The sequence below is a fragment of the Periplaneta americana genome, chromosome 3, assembly GCF_040183065.1.
Source record: "Periplaneta americana isolate PAMFEO1 chromosome 3, P.americana_PAMFEO1_priV1, whole genome shotgun sequence".
NCBI lineage: Eukaryota > Metazoa > Arthropoda > Insecta > Blattodea > Blattidae > Periplaneta > Periplaneta americana.
In genome coordinates this window covers 79,622,094-79,636,981 of record NC_091119.1, presented here as the reverse complement: position 1 = coordinate 79,636,981, position 14,888 = coordinate 79,622,094, and the positions used below count along the sequence as shown (strand labels likewise).

General features: G+C 35.0%; 1 protein-coding gene across 1 annotated transcript in view; it reads left to right on the top strand.

Moving 5' to 3' along the window:
- The first annotated feature begins 2,060 nt into the window (after positions 1-2,060).
- The window catches only part of LOC138697037 (uncharacterized), a 46,006-nt gene continuing 33,178 nt past the window's right edge, over positions 2,061-14,888 (top strand). Inside the window, exons 1-2 of the mRNA XM_069822629.1 lie at positions 2,061-2,069; positions 12,656-12,772. Of these exons, the coding sequence (XP_069678730.1) occupies positions 2,061-2,069; positions 12,656-12,772 (126 nt within the window). The remainder of the gene's footprint in view (positions 2,070-12,655; positions 12,773-14,888) is intronic.

Sequence of the window (14,888 nt, the reverse complement as noted above, 5' to 3'; positions counted from 1 at the left end):
AAATGAAATTCTCTTTGAACTCTTATTACACCTTAACTTGTACGGAAAATTCAGTAAATAATTCCTTGGAACCATAGGAACAGTTTTCTCCTCAACAATCGACACAATTCTTATTCACCAGCGAAAGAATAAACCAAAATCGACACAAAATTTAGTACTCTGTTCTATATTCACACATCTTTCACAGATATCATAAAATGACAAACTTTCAATAACTTTGGCCATCAAACACAATATAACACCACTCAAGTCAAACAACCAAGTACAACTTACTGACGTCATTATCCATTCAAAATTAACGAAAATTCTAGAACAAATGATGACAATCAAATCGAAGGAAAATCACAAAATGACAAACTTCCAATAGCTTTAGCCATCAAAACAGTATAACACCACTCACGTCAAACAACCAAGAACAACTGACAACGTCATTACCCATTCAAAATTAACAAAAATTCAAAAACAAATGACAACTATAACCAATCAAATTGAAACATCACGGCGACACCTCGTATAAAAACCTAGAACTAACAAATAAAAGTCACTAAAAATCACTAACATTTAACTCTAAAGTAAAAAAGAGTTGGTAATACTTAATACATCCAACCAGGTGCCCGTCTTCTATGAATTTACCTTATTTTTATGTGTTATTTTACTAAAGACGTAGAAAAATTAAGTCTGTTTTAATGAACTTTACTGATCACGTTTTATTTTCAATTCTGGTGGGATTATTATTGCTTAGGCCTAATTTTTTCTTCAAAGGATATGTTTTTAATTATAGCTGTTAATTTTGTTGTTATTTTTATTTGTTGCTTTAACTAGAGACGTAGAACAAGTCTGTTACAATAAAATGTATTGATCACGTTTTATTTCCAATTCTGGTGTGATTATTATTGCTTAACCTCATCCCATTTTGTTAACTACGTAAGCCTACACTACAAGTACCGGTACACGTAAGTTACTCCATTAATTCATATTTCCATTATTATTGTTGTAAAGAGAAGTGCAAATTAATATTTATTGGTTTCAATTCATAGTTAATTATCGCTATAATCTTGAATGAGTGAAGCTATTATAGTAAATTTCAGTTCGTTTTGCACAAACAAAAATTATATTAACTTATTTCTTGCAGGTATCTTCGAGTTTGTGGTGGAATTTAATATACTTCATTAAAATAATAAATTAACTTTATGCATTTAATATTTAAATAATGGAAGGAAGGTGTTAATTTTTCCAAAAGAACACAACGAAAGTGTAACATATTTTGTCGGCTGTGCTAGGAGAGAGCTCTGCGATGATGAGGCGATAGTAGCGATCCTAGTGGTGGGCAACTACCCTTGTTTGAATTTTTACTACATATTGAGCTTCGCGACTGTATATAGTAGACTGTGGTACAGTGTACAGACATGCAATGCGCTCGTGATCAAGGTCAAGCTCTTGTGCTGTGATTGCGAGCTCATATCGTGTCATCCATGATCCACGAAAAACCCGCTTAGTGACGTACATAGACGATGCGTAATGCGAGAAATATTTTAAAGCGAAGTCCCACCACACCGAAATATTATTGAAAGAAAAATTAGCTAGGAAACAATGAGAAAGTTGTATACATCGTGCGTAATAAAGACTATATTGTTAAAATGTAGTACGCAAGAATACGACGTTGATACCATGGTTACAGTATTCAGTTTGTTCTGAGATTTCAGAGTGTTAATATTGCGATATTGGTATAGCGAATTATTTATCATGTCAGGTTGCGGTTGCAGTCCATGCTTCACGCGCCTATGGGTAAGGCATTACAGATGTTCATTAGCTTCGTAGAAATAATGAATGCTTTCCTTTTCCTCTTACTTCAATGAAAACGTAGAATTGATTTTGTTTAGCTTCTCTTAAGTGAGAACAAATGGGTCATGGTCTTGTACATGTATGTTTGTTCTTCTCAAAAATTTATACAGGGACATCATTTTATTTTTACTTCAATTTTTATTGTACTTGAGTTTTTGAATGTACGTCACTCCCACCCATGCTACTAACGAAGTTCCAACTGTCCTGCACATAGAACCATGACCGCAGTGAGTTAGTGAGTATAGTACGTTTCAGAAATATGTTCCCGTTTTTCAGTGACGAAAGAGCTTTCAATATTGAATTATATTTTCCCACAGGTATTGTCGTCCGTTTGCCTACGTCGCATCCCGACTTCCCCCACTTGATTCTGCTCGCCCCTCTAGTGGCTGGACTGTCTTAGCTCTTTTGTGAAAACATTAATGTCTGTTAGGAATTGGACGTCTACTTAATATTATACAACTATTTAAAATAACTTAAATAAAAGGGCCTCGTTAAATAATTAACTGTCACGTGATTCTCCTCCTCTCTACGATCCTGCGACATAACCACTTGGACGGACAGTACATAGCATGTCTGAGTAATTTTATCTTTTCGGATCGGGAAGAAGTGATGACTGAATTTACATTACGTAAGGTACTCTTTTATAGAGTAGGTACAGAATTATTTCAACATGTGTTACTAGTACGGAGGACGAAACTGGTAAGAGGAATTAGGTACAATAGTCTATAGTGTGATAATATGCACAAGTTTACGTAAATGGATGAACTATTTTTCTTCCCTCCTGTACCTAGTAAAGTGATTTGTTTGTCTTTTACGCCAGTATCATCGAACTCCAGTCGTGGAAGGGGGTAGCAATAGGTGTTTCCGCTTCTTGATCCGTTAATTCAAAGGTTATAGCCAGGTTAATATTAAAAATGTTAGTAAAAATAAAATGATGTCTCTGTATTAAAGATCACTTTACGTATAGCTACAACTCAATTTCTGAAAGACATCTATAATAATAACAATAATAATAATAATAATAATAATTTGGCTTTTTGAAATATATTTGTAAGAACAAATGTGAAAATGGTAGGTGTTCTTGTCTAAGGAAGAAATTAGATTCTAATTCTAAGTGTTAATTCAAGTTTACCATACCCGACTAAATAGCTGATGTGTTTTATTAAAGGCTTATTACATGTAAAATATAATATAATTTTTAAGTGTTCTTGCTTTCAATTTTGCATAATGCTTAAACTGATGATGACTATTACAGGAATTTTGATAGATTAATTGTACCACAAAATACAATAGGTTGGTTGATATAACATATTGCAGTGCAGTATATAGCAGAATGCTGCTTTCATCTCTCAATAAAAATTTCAATCAACATAGTACAGCTGTGCGTATTGAGAAGGCATGTAAGCATGAAATTATAAAGTACAGAATATGTTTTTTCCTTATCACAATATTCCACTTCGCAAAAAGCAGTTGGTCTGGGCAACTAATTCTTTTACAATAAGTTGTTATAAGAAACACATATATATGAATACCATAGTACAGTACGATTATTTAGTCCTGACAGTCGCCGGAGATGTGCGCGTGAAACAGGCGAGTCCATTTAGTTACGCCAAGGGGTGTTAGGGTTATTCACTCGCTTGCCTTTACCGACCGCTCGCCGTATCTCTACTCTGGAACTCTTCCCACTCCTCCTATTACTTCCCCTCTTTCGCGTCGCTGAGCTGTCAGGACTAAATAATCTGTCTGTACTTTATAAATCACTGAGTGCCTCATAAGGATTACAATTATTCTTAGCAAATTTCACCTTCACCGACTCTAATTTTAGACCTCACTGATCACGTGATCAGTTACAGTCACAATCCATCGTCCATATTTCTCGCATCAAATGAAAACTATTCTGGCATCTTGTTTGGCATTCTCTTATTGTTCATTCGGAGATGATGTGTTTTCCATGATTTCCTACCCGTATATTATTATATCATAGACTAATATTGACTTGTGTGTGTTTACAGAGAAGGTGCCGCCGGTTCTTCCGGAAGCGGTGGCAGCGTGGCGACATTCAACATCACAGAGGGCGGAGGAATTAGTCCTCCATTCTACTACTCCCTCCTTCCATACTCCCCCTTGTATTGTAAGTGCAACATTCTCCGGTGCAGCTTTTGTTAAGGTTATTAAAATATTGATTAATCTAATCATTTGAAAATATGCATCCTAAAATAATGAATAAGAGTTGTGTTTGAAAAGTTCGTGGCCTGACACACAGAATAGATTCAAAACGTGTTAATAATGCTGCCATTGTTAGCGACCATTTTACAATAGTTCAAGCATAATTTTCTGTTAACTATATTTTGAGTAGCTTACTTTTGAAGTTTAGTGCGCCGAATAGATCGTCAAAAGTAGAAAATATCGAGCTTTATGCTGTCATTAAATATTTCGAAATAAAGGGATTGAGCCCAACAGAAATTAAAGCAGACATGGATGTTGTAATCAAGAAATTCGCTCCAGCGTTTTTGACTGTGACACAATGAGCGGTACTGTTTAAACATAGTCGACAGACTGTGGAAGTCGACTCCCACAGTGGACTCCAGTAATAGCATCAAGTGATGAAACAGTAGGAAAATCGTTTAGTTCGAAATCTTATATATAAAAGTGAATGTATGTATGTATGTATGTATGTATGTATGTATGTATGTATGTATGTATGTATGTATGTATGTATGTATGTATGTATGTATGTATGTATGTATGTATGTGTATGTATGCATGTATGTATGTATGTATGTATGTATGTATGTATGTAGATAGGTGCATTTATTGATGCATGATAAATTATACAAACTCATGTACACAAGATCCTTCGCACGAGCCCGTATTGCCATTCGTGCTGTAACTATGCACAGTTTGAATCTTGAAAGAAATAAAAAATAATACTACTAATAATAAAATAGTAAAACAACAGTTATTATTATTACTACCGTTATCATTAATTTATGTATGTATGTATGTATGTATGTATGTATGTACTCTATACAAATCTACACGCTTTGACCGATATTTGCACATTTAACCTTCATAACTAGGAGAAGAACATAGGCTACATTAAAATCGGACAGATGGACGTTAAATTAATTTAAAAATTAAAATTATATACGATCAAACATTCATGTATAATATTAAATGCAATCTTCTACAGTCAACTGTTCTTTATTATTGTCTGTTGTATTCAACATCGACCCTCGCGAGGTCGTGGAAGAAAGAGCACGAAAGCATTGTTGATACATCATGAAGGCCAAAATTTAAACAATTCATGCAATAAGTATCTTTCCGCAGTCCAGAACCGTACTATGAGTTTCTCGATACAGTTTAGATAGTGAGCAGGCTGCATAATTTATTAAATGCAATCTTCTACAGTCAACTGTTCTTTATTATTGTCTGTTGTATTCAACATCGACCCTCGCGAAGTTGTGGAAGAAAGAGCACGAAAGCATTGTTGATACATCATGAAGGCCAAAATTTAAACAATTCATGCAATAAGTATCTTTCCGCAGTCCAGAACCGTACTATGAGTTTCTCGATACAGTTTAGATATTGAGCAGGCTGTATTTTATCCAACTGAATTCTTTAATTCTTTGAACCCACATAATTAAATATGTAATTTTATATACAAATATTTATTTATGCAAAGGAGGGGAAAATAAAGCATTTTACACATACGAAAAAGCAATTCAATAATATTTTTGTTATGTTGCTAATGTTAGTATGTGAATGTACGTAGTCCGAAAATATGTTACTGAGAGATTCTATCTGTATAATCACCAGACATCGGATTCTAGGGCAAATGCCTATTTTGTTTCTTTAGGAGAAAAGTAAAAATAATTATTAATATTTGTGTTTCATGGAAATTGAAAGGTATTCAAAGAGTTTTATAGTGCCCTAAAATGCCCTAAAACGGTTATTAGAGCCTAATTTGCTAATATTCGCCTAAAAATGCCTAACTCACTGTAAAGTTTCGCATTTTACTCTTACTTTTTATAATTTATACATGCATTCACTGCGAAATTTAAGGCATTTAAAAAGTGGAAAGCTTGCTTCACACCGGCCATGAAACCATTGATAAAGGAAACAAAATGTTTTGAATCTCACGACACTCGCAATAGATTTCACCGAATTTAACATGTTTGGAGGCATAAATGCCGACAAAGAACCAACCTTAGTTTAGAAGCAGGCAACAATCACAACATGTGCTGCTGCCGATTCAGAGATATACTATACTATAAAAATGACTGTTTTCGGTCTGAAACCGATTAGCTGTACTGCCCTTCAGAGTGTCATAAAATCACAATTTTTGGAGAAAGAGTGTTTTTGAAATATTTATGAAAAGTCGTAAAACTGCGAATTAGTAGGGTAAACCGTTACAAAATATTTAAAAGAATGGCCCTCCTAGTGTTAGCACTACCAGGAAATGCAACAATAAGTGGAACTTTGTATTTTTGTCCAATTGAATCTCAATAACAACGGTTCATTTGAATGCTCGTTAACAGTTGCTCTTTCCCTCACCTTATTTGTGTTGAGACGTTTTGAGTGGTAGGACGTTTTCCTGTGAAGTTTAACGCGATAATGCCGAAAAATATAAGTGCAAAATCTACATTGATCCGGCAATGGCTAACAGAATATTCAGAATTCACTTATGATGGAAAAATAATATTCTGCAAGATTTGTAGCAAACAGGTATGTAACAATAGTTGAAATATATAAATTCTATTAATTTTAATGAGTAGGCCTATAATATTTATACATTGACTGAGCTATCCTGAGGTATAATTCTTTTTAAGACCACTACACTTTAACCTTTTAAATTCCGATAGTTAAAGTATTTGCAGGTCATTAAAATTTTGATTGTTCGAACCCACTAACTTTGTGATAGAAATACGGCAATACAACAATTAGGATTATTTTTAGATTTCGCAAGAAAAGAAGTGCCACCTAAAGCAGCATGTGCAAGGAGTGGCTCATAAGGCTAAAGCTCAGCAGAAAAATCAACTGCAACAAACTTTACTAACACAGCCTACTTCATCCAATCTCAGCAGCAATTTCTATGCTGATTTAACCAGAGCGTTTGTTGCTGCTAACATTCCCTGGAATGCAATTGAAATCCGGTTTTAAGACAGTTTTTACAAAAATACTGCAAACAAAATATCCCATCTGAGTCGACCCTAAGAAAAAATTACTTAGACAGAATATACAATGAAACTTTAGCTTCCATTCGGGAGGATTCTTACATATGGGTCTCTGTGGATGAAACCTCAGATCCTATGAATAGGTATATAGCAAATATGGTAGTAGGAAAACTTAGTCCTGATGGACCTTCGATTCCACATCTCGTATGTGTTAAGGAACTTTAGAAAGTGAATAGCCAAGCCATTGCTTATTTTGTAAATAAAGGCCTACAGTCTTTATACTCAAGTAATATAGACGATTCTAAAGTTCTGTTGTTTTGTACTGATGCTGCCTCATACATGGTTGCTGCAGCTCCACTTCTTAAAACATTTTATCCTAACCTCACGCATGTAACCTGTCTAGCACATGGCCTTCACAGGGTTTCTGAAACAATCCGGAATGAATTTCCTCTTGTCAATTCATTTATTTATAACACAAAAAAATGTTTTTGTAAAGCCCCATCCAGGATTTCAATATTCAGAGAGAACTTTCCAGATATCCCACTCCCACCTCAGCCGGTTGTTACACGATGGGGAACCTGGATTCAGTCAGTGGTGTATTATTCTAAGTATTTTAAAGAAGTGGTCACAGTTATTGATAAATTACCTGAAAGTGATAGTGCAGCGTGTGTGAAAGCAGTGAAAGATTGTCTGAATGACTCACGAGTGAAAAACGATATTGCCTACATAACATCAAACTTTTCTTTCATACCTGCAAGCATTGAACAATTAGAACGTGAAAAACAATCTCTTTGTAGCCAAATAGCAATAGTAAAGGAAGCTCAAGTGAACATACATTCTGCTTTGGGCGAAACTGGGAAAAAAGTTAAAAATAAGTGGGACAACGTATTAAATAAGAATGTAGGATTTTCATTGTTGGAAGAAGTATCAAGAGTGATATCGAGGGAAAGTGTAAATGTTCCAGTAAGTATTGATGTTTCTATTGTACCTAATTTAAAATTTGCGCCTCTCACATCAGTTTCGGTTGAAAGAAGTTTTTCTGCTTTCAAAATGATTCTCAGTGACAAAAGGCAAAGGTTAACTGTGGAGAATTTAGAAAAAATTCTGGTGGTGTACTGTGCAGATAATTATAATAAAGTCTGAGCATGGAACTGAATTTCAATAACTTAAAATGAGTAATCTTGATATCAATAATTATTATTTCATTAGTTTCAATATATTAAATTTGTGCAGCTCTGTTTATAAATATAATGTAGTATTCTTTTTTAATGTTTAAACATAGTTTTTTGTGCGTATTTTAGTGTATAACTAAAAATTTCAGTGAAAGAAATAAGTATGATACCTTGATGTGCCTAAAATGCCTATTTTCATTAAAATAGAGCCTAATTTTACAAATTTTGAGCTTATTTTAGGCGCCTAAAACTGCAATTTTTAGTGCCTAAAAATCCGATGTCTAATAATCACGTTGCCAATCAGTTAAGCATTGTGGGAAGAACAATGTCTTAATTTCTAAAATATACATTTCCCAAAATATTATTTATGTTAAACAATGACATTGCGAATTTATATATATTATCTTTATTTTGTATACAAAATAAGATATAATATAATTAATATGTCCTTAATTTCTGAGATATAATTTCTCAAGTCATATTAAAAAAAACTGGGTATGACATAAACTGGCGTACAGGGCTCAAGGGGTAAAAAATTTTCGAATATAAATTAAATTACATGACGTATATTTTATTGATTCTTTGGTATGACCGATAGAGAGATAAATTTTTGCTGACGGGTTAAGACTGTGAACAAGGGAATTCCCTATTTATCGTCAGCTCTCTCTGAAGTTCAAATGAAAGCAAGCATGGTCATGAAATTACGTGAAATGTGTGTTAGGACAGCTTCACGTCAATGTACAGATCTTATATTATTTTATCTCTACCTCTGTATAATATCACATTTGCTGTGGGGAGGAAAGAGATGGTAGAAAAGTTGTAATGCTTTCTAATACTTTAACGCCCACGAATAAGATAACTGATAAGCCACTTAAAATTTAATAGTCATTGACCACCAGAGACGAAATGTAAGATCTGTAGAACATAGGGTCAACGCTAAGTGGGTGTGTAAGTACCAAGAGGTGTGTTTTGTTTTGCTGAACTTCAAGACAATGTTAACTCATTTAAAGTTCGTGTGACTGTAGCCTATATATATTTTCGTTGGTTTTACTTGGTTTATAGTTTGATTTTTTCTATTATTTTATTTTATTTCTGGTGGTGTAAAAGCGATGGTCTAGAGGCCTTAACTACACCAGATTAAATAAATAAAATATATAGCCTATATAATTAAATTAAAAAAAACAGTTAAACACAAGACTCATGATGCAATTCTCGGTGCTTGATCTACAGCTGTTTTAAAGTGAGTATGTAAAGAATCGTCTTTATGAACGAGGTTGTCTATAGTTCAGTTTCCGAGATTTCTGAAAAGTCTAACAACCATTTTAATTAAAAATAAAAGCAAAAATGAAAACCCAGGCAATGCCGGGTGTTCCAGCTAGTATTAAATAAAATGCTGTCATAAAAGCAATTGGCAAAGACCATTACACTGGACAAGAAATTTTAACTTTTTTTTTTCTCTTACGGAAACTAAAACACTGGAATTCAATGTATTTTCTCATGGTGAATATGAATATGGCAATAAAATTGTCAGATGTGGTCTTGTTCTCTTGTAATTTGAGAAAGAAATCAATAGAAAAAAATTGTATTTTCCTAAACATAATTCGGCTGGGCTTACCTCAATTATTATTACAGACGCCTCCTTCTAGCTTGTCTGCTATACTGGACCTCGAGAGCATCGCTCATCACCGGGCAGTAATAATCGGCTAGGTCCATTTACTCTGCTATTGTGTTTCGAATGTTAAAATTGTCTGATGAAAGCGCTCTTCATGTTCATCAGAAACAGCACCACAATTTTCAGACAGAAAGTTCAAATGAGAGTGGAGAAAGTGTATCTTCAATGACATATTGCACCCATTTGATGTTAAGCCAGCAACATATTATCTACTATTTCCCTATAGTTTGGCGCACGACGATTTCTAGGAAATTTGAGGCGACCGTTCTGAAAGATTTCCAAGCAGCATGTTCTTTTCTTTCAGAAGCCTGTTGATCTGAAGAGTTCTCTGACTTAGGGTTCTGTGAAAATTCCTTCTTTAATTTTAGTTGTACTTATCCTTGGAAATTTTGAGTATAACTGTATGAACGCTGGTCTATCACAATCCAATGCTTTTACGAAATTTTAATCAGTTCCAGTTTGATGTGTAACGGAGGAAGCAAAATTGTTCTAGATTGAATCAGTGGCTGCAGCTTTATGTTCTTCGATCCTGGTTCCAAAGTTTGACGTCTTAGTCCCCCTGTCCCAATCATATAGGAAACAGCAATATTCTGTAAACCCTTGTTGTAAGCCAAGAAGAATCGCAAAGATCTTTAAGTCACAACATATTTGCCACTTAGATCTGTCATTCAATGTAATTTAAAATATCTCTCATATTTTGATATCTCTTTTTCATATGAACTGCGCAGCCAATTGGAACTGAAGGCAAAGTGTTTCCATTGTGCAAGAACACAGCCTTAAGACTCAGCGTGGAAGCATCTAAAAGTAGCCTCCATTGTTCTGGTGTGTCTTGGATATTTATGGCTTATCGCTATGCAGAATTAAAAAATGGGTCTGCTGGCAAAAGGGACGTATACATGGTTAAGCACAGCACCACAAACATTTCTGTGAATTTACTTCGAAAGAAAGATGAAAACCGGTCTCCACTCAGCAATGTCTTGTATCTGATTAAACCAACAATCTTTTACAAGCAAACACAACCCCTCAGGATCATAAATCTGTCTCCACATCTCCTATGTAAGGGATCTGCTGTAACTTTGACCGAGAAACTGCTGACGCTCTTTCTGAAATGAGTAATCACAGACATATGCTATACATTGAAAAAACAGACAACTGCATCCATTTTTACTGTCATATTCGTCATTAGTGGTACAAAATTTGTCAGAAATCGCTTATTTTGTTTCTGAAACTTTTTGGCTGTTGTCCAGTGTTATTAATAAGTATTCATAAAAATGGAGATAAGAGCAGATGCTCAAATTATAGGGGGATATCACGTTTAGTCATAGTATCCAAATTATATGCAGAAATTTTGGAAGAAAAATAACTAAGAAAAAAATGCCGAAGAACACTGTGGATTTCAGAAAGACCGTTAATGCATAGATGCTATATTCGTAGTTAAGCAAGTAATATTAAAGAGAAAAGAATTCAATTGCCCACTTTATTTATAATTTTTAGATTTTGAAAAAGCATATGAACGAATAAAGCGGCACAAATTATGGGGAGTTCTGGAATACTAGAAAGTCCTCAGTGATTTAATAAATGTCATATAAAGTTTTTATGATACAATTTTTAAGAAAAAAATTATATTACGTAAATATAACAGAAGTTTTTAAAGTAAATCCGGAACTCAAGATAAGGTTGTGGTCTCTCCCCATGATTATTTATTTTATATCTGGATAAAATAATTAAGCTAAGGAGGGGAGGCGTGCTCTGTCCAGCAGGTAGAGTTATAGCTAGTGGAAGGGGGTAGTGTTCTGAAGCAAGTCAAGGCACTATGTTACACAGCTATACACTTTATTCGGACCTTAGTTAACACTGACATTTCCATCATCATTCTTCACCATTCTGGAGAAAGTGTGCGCGTATATGTTTCGTATTTTGTCCATTATAAAGTTCTTTCAAATTCCTTTTTTTATTAAAACAACTTTTCCATCATGACGTTCTCTGCCTGAGCATATTTATTTCGCGAGATGATTTATTTTTGTTGTTTCCAAAAAGATTGTTCCTCCTAAAACTCGCCCCCAATCCAATTACTCGTATAGGCTATTTAAATGACTTTCATGTTACATTACAAAGGTGTAACTCAGTGTGCAAAGTCTGACAATGTGCGTGTTGGTAGACCTACATGTCTTATCGTAAACTTCGTAAGATTTAATTGCTATGAAACATCCACAGTACCTTATATGCAGGCCTATTTAAGAAATAGTTACTTAATCGATTTATTAATGTAAATGTTACGTAGACAAATTATAAGCCTACTATGCAACAAATGTTGGGTTGTATCGGTTGGAAACGAAAATATATTTGCATAATTCATATTGAAATGCTGAACAGGAGTATAGAGTTTAACATTACTAATTTGTTGTTAAATATTGGAGAAAAACGTTTACTTCTGAAAACCTCTGAACTTTCCACCAATATGATATTATAGTTTTCTTCTTACATACTACATACTACATATGCAAGACTATTTCATTCCATGCTGTATATGAAATGCCGGCCCGGATAGCTCAAGCGGTAGGGGCACGGCATGTCCCTATCGCTTGGTCCGAAGGGCTGTGGGTTCGAGTCCCGCCTCGGGCATGGGTGTTGTGTTTGTATTAGTGTAAGTAAAACAAAGGAAACACATGAAAACAAAAACAGAAAACAAAATAGATAACTTTGGTAAACGGCCTCTGGCCGGTCTAAATTTAAAAAAAATTCAAATCTTTCAAACATAAATTATTAATTACTGATTCATTTTCTTCTTAAAGGGATCACCATCTTCGTCACGCAGGAACGATGGATCGTCATTGACACCCAGGAACGATCAATCGTCATCGTCACGCAGGGACGAAGACATAGTAATAATAAGATTGTTAAGAGAACAGGTAGGTAACTCTTCGATGTAGCTACATACATTATACAGAGTGTTTCAAAAATACGGGGCATAATTTCAGGTATGTATTTCCCACATGTAGACAATCAAAATAGTTCATTACAACGTATGTCCGGAAATGCTTTATTTCCGAGTTATGACCTTCACAAAATTGAAATTCACCGGAACGTTTTTCTTTCCGCAGGTCGTTGCCGTCAAAGGAAACATTAAGAGGGCAACTGTTCCATCTCATCACCAAGTGCGGTTCTCCCTCAACATGTGGGCCGGTATCATTGGTGATCGATTAGTTGGACCCCATGTACTTGTAAACAGACTTACGGGGCAGGCGTACACAAACTTCCTGGAAAACACCATACCTCATGTTTCAGAAGACACTCCACTGATCAATCGTCAACACATTCACTTCTTGCATGATGGCGCTCCTGCACACTTAAGTCGTACGGCTCGCCGGTACTTGGATCGAAGGTTTCCTGATCGATGGATAGGTAGAGGTGGCCCAATTGCTTGGCCTCCACGCTCACCTGATCTCAACCCTCTCGATTTCTACTTGTGGGGCCATTTAAAATCATTGGTTTATTCGTCTCCGGTGCCTGATTTGGAATCCTTTCGGAATCGAATTGTGGCATGTTCTGAGGACATACGCAATACTCCTGGAGTTTGGGATCATGTTCGCAGGTCAATGAGACATCGATATGAGGTCTGTACATTTTGAACATCTTCTGTAATGACAACGACCTGCGGAAAGAAAAACGTTCCGGTGAATTTCAATGTTGTGAAGGCCATAACTCGGAAATGAAGCATTTCCGGACACATGTTGTAATGAACTATTTTGATTGTCTACATGTGGGAAATACATACCTGAAATTATGCCCCGTATTTTTGAAACACCCTGTAGAGTATATGTTACTTGCAGCTACGGATGGGCACTGAAAGTTCACCGGTATCGTTTTCGCTCTAAGAGATTTCCACATTTCATACGCAATTGAATGTTTGCTACAGGGTTCTCCTGCTTAAAGCCTGGGTCACACTAGGCTGTTGTCGAACTGGACGGTGTACTTAATCATAGTGAACCAAACTTGCTTCTTCTTTAACATTTTACTAAATATTTCAAGAGAGAAAATGTTATTTTAAAGTCTATTTGAAGACAGATAAATTTAGAGACATAATCATTACAACAAAGAGACATTTCCAATAATTATATGATAAACATATTTAATTTATGAAAAAGAGCATAGATATTATCCAGAGTTGTATGTGGTTTTCCCATCCCTTTCATAAAATGGAATGAACTGCTACTATTTTAGATAATATCGAATTGAGAGAAAGATAATGAATTTGGTAATACTTCAAACAAAGTAGCCCGTTAAGGCCAAATGTAAACTTTTAATCTAAGGCATATCAGTTATAAGTGACCATTATTGCTACTTTAAGATCACATGTTCAAAACTCAGTACTGCAGTCCACTGAAACCTGTGGTAATGGATGAGAATGATCCATGTAAAATAGCCGTTGTACAGTATGCCACGCAAGGAGTTGACGAGTTTTCATCTGACAAGGGAAGGGTTTCTGCTCGAACAGGAATTTCGTATCCAAAATTTGTATACAGGCCCATCCTTACATCTCTGTAAAGCTTCCAGAAGCATTCGTTTGTGTAATGTGTGGTTTGTCTGTTAGAACACTGTACAAGTTGAAGGGTGGGGAGAGCACTGCACAAGTTAAGGGGTGGGACACCTTACCCATAAGCCTAGCCTAGCCTAGAAACTAGTGCGAGTGGTAAAATGTCTAAAGCCCATTTAAGAATATTTTTCTCCAACGTTCTGTCTGAAAATATTGCACCTAATCAAAAGTGTACACTGTTGTGTGATTCATTTAATGCGCACAAGGACACAACCTTAATAAATGAATCATTCCAAGGCTAGGACATGGAACGTATGATCATTCCACCTGAAAAAAAAAAAAATAAATAAATATATCCAAACTCTGAATATCTATTTCTTTAGACAATACAAAGTATATGCTCGGAGGATAACAGATTACATAAGGACTCTTGCTGGGAATCCAGAACTTAAATTGGGAAATCGAGTGTTTATAATGAAAATGCACTCTGT